Here is a 13863-nt window from a genome sequence, read left to right as displayed (position 1 = left end):
AGGCTTCCAGGGCTCAGCTCACATCGTACCAGCGAAATAAAGCCTCAGATTAAATGTACACCCGCTCGCAGAACATTGCTCTGGCAGGCAGCTCCCTCGCGCTGGCCCACTGCAGGTCTGCCCTGCGTGGCTCCGGGCTCGCTTGCCTCTCCGGGTGCCTTCCGAGGGTCAGGGTCCCGTGTGAACGTTGTTGGAGTGATACTTCGTTTCATTCCTAATGAAGAAAATAAGCACTATGCAAATAAAGCAGAATGTCATTTTTAGGCCTTTGAATCCTGAAAAGCTGTTGCAGACTAATCCTCCCTGCACTTGCCCAGATGCACTGTGGCACCAGGAGCCGGGGCTGGAGTGGGGTGGAAAAGCAGTACGGGATGATTTGTTTTCTTATGAGCTGAATTCCAGCTTTGCACTCCAAATCCCCGTTTTTATAGACTTTTCCGCTGAAGTCTGCTCCTGCCCGGGGCATGCCTGTGTAACCGCTCCTCTCTCTGCATTCCTTAGATTCTTCTCCCGCTTGAGCCGCTGGATTGAAGAAGGGGTCTGAGGTCCCTGGTGGAGAAAGGGAGGCGAGGAGGAGGAGGAGGAGGAGGTTTCCCTTGGACTCTAAGCCGTCAAACCAGAAAACCAAACCATGTCACAGGTCATACAAAACCATGTGTTGCGTGTTGGACAGACTGTGTGTGTTTCCTCGCAGGAGGAAAGCAAGAGCTTGCACCCGGCGGGGTACCCGGGCTGCTCCACGCTGCCGATGAAGTACGCCTACTACTCGACGGAGGGCTGGGCTGCCCCGTCCGCGGTGGTGCACACCAACGCACGCCTGCTTCCCGGCGCAGGGCTGTACGGGCCCCACCCCGTGCTCGAGCGTGTGGCTGCTCATGCGCAGGGGAAGGGGCAGCAGGACCCCTCATCAGAGAGACCCGCTGCCCCGTATCAGCTGAAGGAGGAGGAGGACACCGGCACAGACCCCGAGGTTCACGTGGTGTCTCCTACCTTGGACATATCAATAGAGAGTCTCAACCAGCTGATCCTAGAAATCGATCCGACCTTTCAGCCGCTCACGTGCAAGCCGGTGAAGGATGTGGTTCAACCTCTTTCCCAGGGCGATGCTGCCGCCACCAAGAAACAAGGTCCGGAGGCAATAGGTGAGGCAAAAGGTGCTGGTGGTGCGGTGGAGCCAGCGCAGCTCAGCCCTGGTGAAAACCCTTTGCAAGAGGCAGAGGGAGGTGCGGGGCAGAGCCGCCGGCCACACTCCAGCCCCAGTGGGCAGGATGGGGTCCTGTGTGCCTGGGGAGGGCTGGAGAGGGGCATCGGTGACATCCGCCAGCGTTCCCAGTGGGACCAGTGTGGGGTGTGTCTGCTGACACTGGGGCTTCACGTAAAGCAGCAGAACAAACGGTGTATCCAGGCTCTACCTAACTCACGTGCTGAAGTGGCCCCAGTGTGACCACTTTTGAAACGTCTCGTGTCCAGCTAGCTCAACAGGAGCCAAAAGAAAACAGGGAGAACAGCCTTAATTCAACCTGATGTTTGTTTCCCTGTGTTTGGAGAAAACATTTCTCGTTAGAAATGGGGCTTGTAGCTCTCAGAAAATGCCTGATCCAAGTTATTACCGTCAAGGACTCGGGACAGGCGCTGACCTCTGGCTGCGATGGCTGGAGCGTGCTCACCCTCGCAGCAGAGCCCCGCTCTACCACAGGGCAGTGGAGCCTTTCCCAGGGTCATACTTGACCTGTGGAAGCACAAGGATTTGTAGCCAGATTTCCAAAGCCCTGGGCTAAGGTACCGATTGTTACACAACCATCCCATTTAAATGTTCCCAATCATTTTGCCAGGGAAATTCTTCTTCCAGGGCTTGTGCACTCCTCCGGCAGCATACCTGGCATACACAAGGCAGAACATCAGCGGCACATACCAACCCCCTCTTTCTGCTCTCATGCCTGGGTGCCTTACGTGAACCCTTTTGCAACACTCCTCTGTCATCCCTGTGATCCGGGCTCTGCTGCGTGTGCTGCTTCTGAGCCAAACACTCTTGCCTGTGGCTCCTCTGCAGTGTGTTTGCCGCCCGACACACTGTGCAAGGGCAACACAAGCAGGCAGCGCGTTGCACGCTGCCACAAGCATTCTGGTGCGCTGGGGGACAGATCTGTGACGTGTTTAGGTGCCTGAAGGTACAGCCCCACTGCTTCTGAAGAGCCTTGTTGCCTATCTGTGTCTTCAGACACAGAAATACCTTGAAAATCTGTCCCTAGGCCTCTTTCCAGAGGAAGGTCAAACAAGAGGATGTTAAAGCATGACAAAAATTCTGTTCTCCCTGAGCCCTCGTGCAAACGTTCCCCTGAGGACCGTGGGGTTGGAGGAGGACGAGGCGCGTGTCTGCGAGTGCTCTGAGCTGCAGCCCGGCAGGTTGGGGGGTCCCGGCGCACGAGCCGGGGAGCAGCTGAGCCCAAGTCAGGAGCGGAGCGAGCGCACGCGGGGCTCGGGCGGTTCTGGAGCAGACGGCGCCCCTGCAGCCGCTGGGATGGAGGCGGGTGGCCTTGCAGATAAAGTACCGTGACAAAGTGCAAGTTCAGCTCTTGGCTCCCCAGACTAGTGCTCAGATGCCGCCTCTTCAGGCATCGCTCGAGGGCTGGAGTCCCGAGCAGCTCAGCAGGTAGCTCGTGCTGGTGGTTTTGAAAATCTGGCTCCAAGTGTGGAACTGAACATCTGGAAATCTGGCCCTGAATTCAGTGGGAAAAGCCTCACTTCAGCTTTCATTTTCTTTCAGCAGCTCTTCTTTTTCACACAAACTTCCTACTGCTCACAGCATCCCTGCTCACCCACCTCCCTCTGCTCCAGCCGTGCGACCAGCCGGCCCCGTGGCACCGCTGCCGTTGGGCTCCTGCCTCCCTTCCCTCCCCAGCCACGCTGAGCAGGGCTGCACAGGGCCCCGCTGTGCTTTCTGGATAATTTCCATGCCCCTCCTTTTTGCCCGAGGTGTAAGCTCCCTGCGAGCTGGTCACCTGATGTGAGGGCTGGCAGGAGACTGATGTGCCCAGAGTCTGTGTGAGGGGCTCGTTCGTGTCTGGTGGAAACCACGCGGGGGGATTTAATGTGACAGATGCTGCAGCAATAGGGGACACATTGATGGGAGAGAGGAGAGGAGAGGAGAGGAGAGGAGAGGAGAGGAGAGGAGAGGAGAGGAGAGGAGAGGAGAGGAGAGGAGAGGAGAGGAGAGGAGAGGAGAGGAGAGGAGAGGAGAGGAGAGGAGAGGAGAGGAGAGGAGAGGAGAGGAGAGGAGAGGAGAGGAGAGGAGAGGAGAGGAGAGGAGAGGAGAGGAGAGGAGAGGAGAGGAGAGGAGAGGAGAGGAGAGGAGAGGAGAGGAGAGGAGAGGAGAGGAGAGGAGAGGAGAGGAGAGGAGAGGGTCTCAGCGTGTGTGACAGCTGGGCTCTGTGTTTGAGGCACTTTTGCCGCTCCTTGATGCTGAAAAACTTGCCAAGGTCTTAAGCAAATATTTGAGGTTTAACCGCACCTGATAAGCAGGAGCAAAGGCAGAGAGGCAAAAGGCCTCGTTAGCCCAGTGTGCAGATGCTTTTTGGTTATTTTTTCTTTAAAGGGCAATTAAAATCCCCATTTCTTCTCCCCTTTTGAGAGAGACATTGACAAAAAGCATCTGGCCCAGAGCTTGCTGTAAGGGTTTGCACGCTGATACCAGCACCACGTGGCCCCAGAGCCTTCCCGAGGACAGGCTTTGGCGGAGCTGCCTCTGGCTGCCCGCGGCAGCCGGGGTGTGGAGGGGAAGGCTGCGGTTCTGGCTCCCTCCCGTGCGTGGTCCAGCTGCGGCCCCACTGGGGACCAGCCCTTCTGGCTTACCCGGCGCCTCCTCGGCGGCTCTCTGCTGGCCGTGCCGATCCCGTCCCGCGCTGGGATCGGCACAGAGAAGGGGCTCAGAGAGTAACTTTTGTACAGACTTGTGCTTTTCCTGCTCGTCAGGCTCTATGCCCCAGAGGTCTGGTTGTTCTTTGCAGTAAACAGGGTCTGCAGCGCTTGGCAAGTCTGGAGCCAGCGGCTCTGCCCCAGCCGACTGCCCTCACCGGCAGGACCCGGGGCAGGACCGAGCCACATCACATCAACTGCTGGGGAGCCAGGGCTGTTAGGAGCAGTTGTTCATTGCTGCAGCAAAAAGGTTTTTCTCTCTCCAAGAAACACCTTTCAGAAGGGGAACTTTCCTGAACTCCATGGCAGGGCGAGAACCAGGAGCTGCAAACAAAGCTGGGCACGTTCAGACTAGAAAGGAAGCCCAGGCTCCTACCAGCAGAGGTGATTAACCACGGGAACAGCTTCTCTGGGGAGGTGATGGATTCGCCATTGCTGCGAGCCCTTAAATCAAGTCTGAGTGTCTCTTGTTAAAAGGCATCTTCTAGCTCAGCCAGAATTTATGGCCTTGTTCAAGGAACGCAGTGACTGACGTGCAGCAGGCACCTGGGGAGCCGGGCACCCCCTTGTCCTTGATCACTGAAGGTCTTGGAGCAAGTGATGTGTTACCATATAAATAATGTCAAGCACAGGGGTTAGGAGATGCCTTGCCTGCCCCAAGTGTGAAAGGGAGAGCAGGGAGAAACCCTGAGCAGGGCATGGACACAGAAACTGCCTTGGAAATTATTTCTCTAAAGAGGCTTGTGCAGGGTGGGAGAGGGGAAGGGAGAGCAGCCAGCCCCTGCCCTGGGCCATGCGCTTGTGGCTGGTGTGGCCAGTCCCGTGGCTGACCTGGGGCCTTGCAACTGCCCGTGTCCCCCGTGGCTTCCCTCTGCCTCCCGCCCGCAGCCACAGAGCGGGTGTTGCGGGTGTTGCGGGTGGTGTGAGCGTTGCTGGAGGTGCGGATGTCCGGCCGTGCCTGGGGGCTGGGTGCCGTCCCCCATGCTGCCCCCCCAGCCAGCTCAGGGGGTGTGCAGGGCCACGCGGCTGTGGGCACCCTCGGAGCCTGATGTCATCCCCGGGGGGAGCAGCCAGATGTTTTTCTCTTGAGTCAGGTACAAACAGAGCGGCTGCTGGAGGAAACACTCGCCGCTCGCCGCAGGTCTCGGCAAGCACCGGCGCTGCGATGCCGGCGGGGGGGTCTGTGCACTCAGACGTGACCGCGAGTAACTCCTCTTCCCTGGGAGCCCGCCAGCACTGCCGTGGGTCACTGGCTTGGTGGCTGTGGAGCAATCAGCCCTTATTGAGTCTAACGAAGGGCAGCGTTGGGCCATGGGATCTCCCTGCAGAGCTGGGGGTCCTCTCCTGGGCCCAGCAGCCCTGCAGGGCATCCAAACCAGAGCCAAAATTGATAGCAAAAGAACAGAGACACGTGTGCCCCGCAGAGCTTAGCTATCGAACCCGCCTCGAACGCTCCATCGGTAACGTCCTGCTCTTTCCTCCTGCAGACATTAAATACATAGAGATGACGCCGGGCAGAGCCCCGTGTCCAGAGCTGCTGCAGGGCTCCCCCAGCCCTTCGGCCACGCCGTTCTCAAGGTCACCCCAGGGCAATGGCTTCCTGCCCCAAAAAGGGCTTCTCAGAGGCAACTACAGCACCAGTGGCAGCGTGGTTTTCTCGAGCCCTCCTGGACCCCCGAGCCCCCGCCCAGGCGCCCTGAGCTGCGCTGCCTCCCCGCCCTGCAGCAAAGCCTCGGAGTGCATCGCTGTGCCCCCGCAGTGCCGGGCAGACAGCATCTCCTACGGCCCCAGCGCCCTCGGCACCTCCCCGGGCTTCGACAATTTACTGAAGCCCATGCACATGGTGAGGGCCCAGCAGAGGAGCAGCTGGGTCTCCCTGCTCTCCACGAGCCCCGGCTCAGACACCAGTTACATCCTTGGAAGGTAAATGTCACCTTGGGTCCCCATCTCGGGCTGATGCTGGGGATGGAAGGGGCACAGGGCGGTTACCCCAAGTCCCACTGTCCAAGAGCTCCTTCCCCAGGCTGGCAGTCGATGCCCCGCGGGGCTGGCACGGTCTCTGGGGTGGGCTGTGCTTCACCTCCCGGGTAAACAACCCCCCTGATCCCCTCCTGCTCTCTGTCTCCCTCTTGCAGCAGCACCCACTCGCTTCACACCGACGACGTGGATGCTCACGCGGCTGCCTGCCGCTCTGCTGACTGCCCATCCCCTGCCAGCCCCCTGGGCAGCCCCTGCCCACCTTCCCCGAGGTCTCACTCTGGAGAAGCTTTTGGGCTGAGTCCTCCCCAGCCCAGGGCAGGCTGCCCCGCCAAAGCCAACACCTCGCCATCCCAGAAGGGCCAGGCCAGCAGCTGCCCCCCCTCCATCCTCAACTCCGCAGCCGACATCCCCGTGCTGCTGGTCAACGGGTGCCTGGAACAAGGAGATGTGTCTTCCGGGCTGGCCAAAGTGCCCCCCACCTCTGTCACACAGACCCCCCCTCCCAGCTGCAGCCCGGCCTCGAGGCTCGGTGGCCTGAACAACGCGCTGTCGGCACCGGCGCTCTCCTGCCTCTCGGACAGTAAGTCACCTCCCTGCTGCAGGGCCGGGCTTGGGGGGAAGGAGCTGTAGACCCCAACAGCTGCCCGGAAGGGGAGAGCAAACAGCCCTTTACTCTGGTTTATCTGCGGGTTACAGGCGTGAGGGACAGGAGGTCCTTGCTGGAGCCAGAAATTCTCGCTGTATCCCCTCAGGGTTGCGGGGCTCGCGGTGGGCTCCAGCCCGTTGCCGATGGCCCTGCTCTGGCCACGGCGTTTTGCCCGCCGGGGTCCTGGGACACCTGCTCAGCAGGCAGAAACGCTCGGGGCCCCTCAGGGAGATGCAGATACACGTATTTAGAGTACCTGAGAACGAGAACCATCGTTCTGTCGTTTCATGCTTGTTTGTGGACACAGAACGGGTGGGGAGGAGGGGTCAGGGTTCCAGTTTGCTCCGGAGGACGTCTAAAGGTACCAAAGTTTATAAGGTCCCTCATTCAAGGGTAAACAATGGGGCTGTTGTTCTCTGGAGGAGATTAGCAGAGGCAGCTCTCGGGGTAGAGGGTTTTAATTGGGATTCTTATGGGAATAGCAGGAGGGCTTTGTGGGTCAGATCCTCAGCTGGTGTAAATCCCCATGGTCTGATGGACTTGTGCAGGGTTGGGCAGACTGGCACTGCCGGGGGATTCCACGTGCTGCCTCTGCGCTCCACCGCAGCCTGCCAAGAGAGATAATTACATGGAGAATGAATTATTCTGAGGAGCAGGGAGGAAGCTCTGTTCAAAAGGACTGAAAAAAAGCTTCAACCCTGGCCAGCCTGAAAGAGAAATCTCTTTGCTAGGACTGTGGCCTGCTCAGTGATGTCTGCTGTGAAGGTCTTCCAGGTCCCCTGCCGGCCTTGACGCCATAAGGTCTCTTGCAGGTCCCCTCAGGGCTGGGCAGCCCACCATGAAGTTTGTGATGGACACATCGAAGTACTGGTTCAAGCCGAGCATAACCCGGGACCAAGGTAAGGCAGGGACTGTCTCTGCTGGGGTAACCCCATCTGCTGCTCAGACTCGTTTCCAGGCTGGAGTTTGCCTCCTCACAGCACCTCAGTCCAGCTCTTGCCCGTGCTGAGGTCCTGGGGGGACTCGATGATGGCAATTCAAAGCATACTGGGGGCTGCCAGGCGCAGAGAGCCCCTCACAGGTCTAGGGGGAAGGCTCAGAACCACAGGCTGTGCCACAGCCCCTCTGTCCCCCGCTCAAGTCCAGGAAAGCTCCTCCTGCCTCTGACTGTGCGGCTGCTCAGCACAGCCCGGGCAGGGCTGGCTCTGTCCTGGGGACCGCAGGGACCCACGGGACCCTCAGTCTGCAGGGCCACCGCAGCCGGTACCCGCACGAGGGACGTGCGTGTCCTCAGCAAACGCTCCTGCGTTTTTCTCGCTGCTGCCAAGGAACAACTCCCCGCGAGAGCATCAGCCGGACACGAAACACAGTGTGGGGAGGTTCCACCTGTTTTGCTTGGCTGAGCCTCCGCCTGTGCTTTGACAGCAATCCAGCTGCTGAAGGACAAGGAGCCAGGCACGTTCGTTGTGCGGGACAGCACGTCGTACCGGGGGTCTTTTGGGCTGGCAATGAAGGTTCCCGTCTCTCCATCCGGCAGCCAGACAGGTACAGGGGCTCACTCGGAAAGGTGGGGTTTGCTTCAAGGATTTAACTGAAACCAGGCAAACTAAAACAAGCTGAGGAGCCGCAGACTCTGCTTGTGAGGGATGCTGGCAGCGGGGTCCGTGTGTGCCCATCCCACCCCAGCATGGGGGCTGGCACCACGCTCGCCACACAGAGCAGAAGCTCTGGTGGGTGCCCTGGGATGGGGCCCCGGGGCGGGCAGGGGCGGGCAGGGGTGGGCAGGGGTGAGATAAAGGTGCTCGTGCCGGTGCTGACGCTGTTTCAGTCCCGCTTGCAGGTGACGAGACCAGTGACCTCGTCCGGCACTTCCTCATCGAGTCGTCTGCCAAAGGGGTGCACTTGAAAGGAGCCAGCGAGGAGCTGTATTTCGGTAAGGACAGTGCCATCGCCCGCAGCAGCCCTGGCAGCCCCAGGAGCTGGTTCCAGAAGCCCCTCGAAGCTGCAGCCGGGACCGGGGCTGCTCTGCAGTGACCGTGCTGCACACCCGCTGGCACGGGCCCCTCCCGCCCCCCGCCCTGCCCGCGCTGCTCTGCCAGGGGGGCTGTGGTTGTAGTCTCCAAAACAGGAACATGGGGTGGAGGCTGGAAAACCCCCGTTTGTCACCGTGAGGCCCCAAATAGTCCATCTTAGCCCCCCCCTTCCCTCCTCCTGAGCTCCCCGGGACGCTGTTGCAGGGCCAAAGGTGTGGGGGTGGGAGGTTTGAGGCACCAGGCCCCCCCCGACCCACCGTTCTGTGTTGCAGGGAGCCTCTCTGCCTTCGTGTATCAGCACTCCATCACCGCGCTGGCACTGCCCTGCAAGCTGAGCATCCCCACCCGGGGTAGGTGCCGGGGCAGGAGGGACGCTCCGAGCGGGGAGGTGGGGGTGGTCCTGCAGCGGGGAGGGGGCTGCGCTGCCCGGGGGCCGCTGCAGCGGGGCCGACGCAGAGCAGGGACCCGCCAGAGCTGACTTGAGAGCAGGACAGTGGTGCCGAGGTTCTGCCGGGGAGGGAGGGTGGTCAGCAGAGCAGCGGTGAGCTGGGGTGGGCAGGGAAAGGAGGAGTGGGGAGATCAGAGGTGAGCAGAGCCAGGAGAGGGAGGTGGAGGACGCTTAAATTAATTGCTGCTCTAAACCTCTGCCGTTTAAGCGGTCCCGGGTCTTTGGGCCTCGTGTGAGATAAGGAATCACCACCCAAGGCAAAGTGGTGACCCAGCGCAGCCTGACCTGCGGCGGCGGTGCTGCTGCTTGTCGTTTGTGCAGATCTTGCTGACGGAGAAGACAGCCCTGACTGCGCCCCCGAAGCCGCGCTGTCCCCACTGAGGAGAACTGCTGGTGAGGAGAGGAGCAGGCTGCTCCCGCGGGGGGACCGCTGAGCTGGCAGCAGCTCCAGCTCTGGGCACAGACCTGTGCTTTGAGCTTTAGTCCTTCCCTATCAAAGACCAGGCTCTATTTTTTACACCTCCCGTTCTGACAGCGCTGGCAGCAGAAGCTGAGGCGCCAGCGCTGTCCCTATGCACAGCAGCAGGTCACCCCGCTGCGGCGCCGCTGCAACGGCCCCCTCCCAGCTTTAGCCCAGCCTGGAGGTACCCGCAGGTTTTCTTCCCATCCTCAGATCACGGACCTGCAAGGGAACCTGATATTTTTAAAGAAATGAGACTTTTGGTCCTCATGATGGTGAAGGAAAGCTTGAAAAGACAGTTCTTGAGGTCACAAGGGTGATAAAAGACCCACAAGACCCAAAGTCTTAAATAGCCCCTGGGTTTTGAGCCTCTCTCCCGAGCGGCTTCAATCGATATTGAACTGATGGGTAACGAACACCTGGAGTTTCTAGGAGAGGGACCTTAAATTGCTGAGGGACCTTACGGGAGACACAAGGAAACTGCCCGGCAGGACGGGGAAGGGTCTTTGCTTCCCCCCCACACCCGGGTGCCCCCAGCCTGGGTGATGTGGTGGGTGGGCTCCAGGTGAGAGCAGAGAGCAATGGGCAGGAGACCACACGGCGCAGTCAGGGGAGTCAGGAACCGCTTTGTTTTGGTGGAAATTCTGAAAAATAAGTTGGCAAGCTGAAAAGTTTCGTTTGACCCAGAACAGCCCTTTAAACAGCTCGATCAGCCTGAAATGTCATGTTTTAGGTTGGCCTTCAGCTGTTAGTTGGCTTGGGGTATTTCTGCTTTTCATTAAAGGAAATATGTAATAAACAGAAAAAATTCCAAATGTGACATTTAGAAACCGGAAATTAAATCCTTTGACTTTTAAAACAATTAGTGCAAAGAATTAAAATAAACCAAAATAAATTTGTGAAGAGTTTCTGAGTCACCCAATCTTTAATTTTCATCAAAACAAATCTGACCCACGTACATGCGTCCGGTTCTGCAGGGTGGTGCCTGGGACCCGGCCCCGGGCCCAGCCCCACCGCGCTCGGCGCTGCACGTGCTCCGCGCCACGAGACGCCGGCGTGCCGCGGCCCGCGCTGAGCCGGGCTCTGTGCTGTCCCTGCAGTGTGCAACGTCTTGTACCTCAACTCGGTGAACATGGAGACGCTCACGGGAGCCCCGGCCATCCAGAAAGCCATCTCCTCCACCTTCGAGCTGGAGACGCTGCCCACTCCCACCCTCGTGCACTTCAGAGTGACCGAGCAGGGTGTCACGCTGACGGATGTCCAGAGGAAGTAAGAGCCACCCTGGAGGGTCAGGACGGGGCTGCTGGGCTGGTGCCGCGGCCACGGGCCGGTGTGAGGAGCAGGGCAGAGCTCACGGAAACGCTGCTGATCTGCAGCGCATCAGGGAAAATCGGCCTGCTGGGACAGATCGTGTCGTAATCCAGGGATGGGCTTGACCCCTCCTGGTACAGCGCAGGGCACGACGCTGCTGGAGCCAGTGGCAGCATCTCAAGGGGGGGAGGCGGGAGCTGAACCCAAGAGCTGCCGGTGCGGGGGCAGCCCTGGGGAGCGGGACCCCCCCATCCCCAGCAGCCACAACAGTTCGAGTGGGGCTTGAATTTGCAAACGCCTGTTTCTGCCACCAGCTCTGCCCAGGGAACGTCCCTCCTCTAACGCCACACTCTCCTCCCCCCTCCCCAGGGTGTTTTTCAGGCGACACTACCCCTTGGCTGCCATCAGGTTTTGCGGGACGGACCCTCAGAACAGAAAGTGAGTTATGGGCGGGCTCCTGCTTCCCCACCACTTCAAATCCCAAACCCCAGCTGTGCAGCCCCTACCCCAGGCTTAATGTGCTGGGGTTTAGCTAAATATAAACCTTGGCTTTGCAGCTGATAGAATGAGGTAAATACCAGTCTTTGAGCAAATCCAATTCTGTTCTTCCCTCAGGTGGCAGAAGTACTGCAAGTCTTCGAGGTAAGACCCGCGCGGGGAGCTCCCGCAGCCCAAGCTGCGGAGCGGGGAGATGCTGCTTTGGCCCAGCCTCGCCTCTGCAGCGGGTGCCCTGCAAAGCTTTGCAGAGCCGCAAAGAATCGAAGCCTTAAAATGAAGAGGGGATGCAAGAAAAGTTAACGTGGTGGCAGGATGAGATGTGGGACAGATGGGTGAAGCTTTACGGGGGGTTTTGCTCTGTGGGTTTGATGAGAGGCTCGGCTAAGGCCCGTTCCCCGCATCCGCTCCGGTGGGAAGCCCCCACCCAAATCCATCAGCCTTCCCAGGGACTCGCCTGCTCTGGGCTCAGGAGACGAGTTTCTATCTGGCTCTACCTTGCGTTCAAGAAGCTTTTCACAGCTGGGAGGCCTTGCCAGAAACACTCCTCCCGGCTGCTTCGCTTCCAAGTAAACGTGATTGGGGAGTGGGCCAAGGTGGAATTGCTGGAACCGGGATTTTGCTTTGTGGCTGGGGCTAGTTTCAGCGTATCCTTTGGATCCTTTGGCTTCCTGGATGCAAACTGAATAAGTCTCTCTCCTTTTTCAAAGAATCTTTGGGTTCGTGGCCAAAAGCCAGACAGATTCGGAGAACCTCTGTCACCTGTTTGCAGAATACGACACCGTGCAGTCAGCGTCGCCTGTCATCGACCTTCTCTGCAAGCTCCTGCCAGGCCCGTAGAGGACAGAAACCCCGGGACAGCTCAGGGCTGGCAGCTGCCCACCCGCTGTGAGCTTTTACTGCTCACCCTTTCCTGCTTCTGGGTTGCATTTTGGCAACAGCTCATATTTATATTTTTTTGTTACGTACCGTCACGTCAAGAGTCTCAGTTAAAGATTTCATGCTGTGGTGGGATGAGACATTTCTCTGAGACCCTCTGCGGGGCATCACAGGGCAGCGCTCGCCGCGGCGGCCGGCGCGGGCCAGCTGTCCCCGAGCAGTTGTGCCAGGCCCGGAGCGGAGCTGCAGCCGGGAGCTGCGCTCACTGTATGGAGCTGCTGCCCCCCTCACCTCGCCAGCACCCTTCCCTTTGCTCTGCAGGACCGAGAAACTCTGCCTGAGGTTTCTGCCGGCAGCGGGGGATGATGCCGGCGCTCGGGGCGCCCAAGCTGAGGCGCGTTCAGTGGAGCTCAGCTCCCGCCTTCGGGGACTCGGTCCTAACCCCCCCCCCAGCGCCACGCGAGGGGAGGTCTGGTGAGGGCAGGGTGGGACTCACCTCCCTGACCGGCATCAGGAGGCAGTTTTGCAAATCAAAGCGTATAAAATGACCAGGCCCTGCTGAAAAATCCTGCTTCCCTCAAAGGGCAGGACACATCCAAAGGCAGAAATGGCAGAGCAGCGTATTTTTGCCTGGTGCTGGTAAATTCTCCTGCCCGTTTTTGCAAAGCGGGGTTACAGGCTAGCTCAACCTCCAGGCACCGCGGCAAGCTGAGAAATAAATGTTGACATTTTCATGACAGTAAAATGTTGGGTTTTTGGAAATGACTTGCATGAATTTGGGCCAGATCCTCAGATGACGTCAATTGGCGCAGCCTCGTGGAAGTCAGCGCTGCCCTGATTTACACCAGCTGAAGATTCAGCTCTTGCCGTAATCTTGGAGTAGAGCGGCTCCGAGTCTGCACAGTCGCCTCCCTTAGCGCTCGCTTACCTCGTGCCTCTGCGTTGTTTTAAGTTTGGACCCTGTGCTAACAAACCCTGCTTAGGTGTATTTCCAATAAAGCCGAGGATCGTTTCTCTCGCCACGAACGCTGCAGAGTCGTTAGCGACTGAAACACGTCGCTCTGCTCTCCCGGCCCGCCAAGCGCGTGCGTTGCACATGAAGAAAAAGCCGCTGTGCTGCAGCCAGGCTGTGGAGCGGCAGCCAGCGACAGCCCGGCAACGATAAAAACAGATACTGGAGTTGCTGCAGGGGTGGGGGGGGAGCACCCGGCTCCAGGAGGAGAAACTAACGGCTTTGTGCCCCCCCAGTCTGCCCGAAGCTCTGCTCAGCCGAAACCCCACACCCAGCCTGGGCCGTGCTGCAAAGCCCCAGGGGGTCGCGGCGCCCCAGGGTCATGGGCAGCGCGGGGGGACGCGGCTCAGCCCCAGCGCCCCGGCCTTGTGCAGCCTCGGCCCCACAGGGACCCCCAAAGCCCCCTGCGGGGGGTGCAGGATGCGACCTGCAGGCAGCAAGGGGCCCCAGCACACTGCCCGGCCCTGCCTGCACCCTGCCTGCACCCTGCCTGCGGGCAGCTGTAAAGAAGGGCAGAGCCGCCGGTGCGCGCAGAGCTGATTCCATTAACCAACCCTTCGTTAGCGCTGCGCCGGCGGCGGGACCCCGGCCCAGGGACCCCGCGGGATGCTCAGCCCACGATGCTGTTGAGGCAGCAGCAATGAGCGCAGGGGGAACATGAACATTCAAAGGCTTCGGCTCCAAACG

The 13863-nt window shown here is 59.5% G+C and overlaps 1 protein-coding gene across 1 annotated transcript; it reads left to right on the top strand.

The window, feature by feature from the left end:
• The first annotated feature begins 631 nt into the window (after window positions 1–631).
• TNS4 (tensin 4) lies at window positions 632–12141 on the top strand. The gene is made up of 12 exons (XM_074892025.1): window positions 632–1142; window positions 5400–5835; window positions 6048–6472; window positions 7351–7437; window positions 7964–8083; window positions 8379–8471; window positions 8844–8921; window positions 9341–9412; window positions 10580–10748; window positions 11160–11228; window positions 11406–11432; window positions 11996–12141. Exons 1-12 carry the CDS (start codon window positions 632–634, stop codon window positions 12123–12125), a joined length of 2217 nt encoding a protein of 738 aa, XP_074748126.1. The 3' UTR covers window positions 12126–12141.
• The last annotated feature ends 1722 nt before the right edge of the window (window positions 12142–13863 follow it).

The sequence above is a fragment of the Strix uralensis genome, chromosome 22 (assembly GCF_047716275.1).
Source record: "Strix uralensis isolate ZFMK-TIS-50842 chromosome 22, bStrUra1, whole genome shotgun sequence".
Classification (NCBI taxonomy): domain Eukaryota; kingdom Metazoa; phylum Chordata; class Aves; order Strigiformes; family Strigidae; genus Strix; species Strix uralensis.
The sequence above is the reverse complement of the archived record's forward strand: the minus strand, read 5'-3'. Positions and strand labels throughout refer to the sequence as shown.

Coding starts and splice junctions, on each gene's coding strand:
- TNS4 (XM_074892025.1), top strand. CDS start 632: ATGTCACAGGTCATACAAAACCATGTGTTGCGTGTTGGACAGACTGTG. Junction 5,836..6,047: donor ACCAGTTACATCCTTGGAAG/GTAAATGTCACC, acceptor TCCCTCTTGCAG/CAGCACCCACTCGCTTCACA. Junction 7,438..7,963: donor GAGCATAACCCGGGACCAAG/GTAAGGCAGGGA, acceptor GTGCTTTGACAG/CAATCCAGCTGCTGAAGGAC.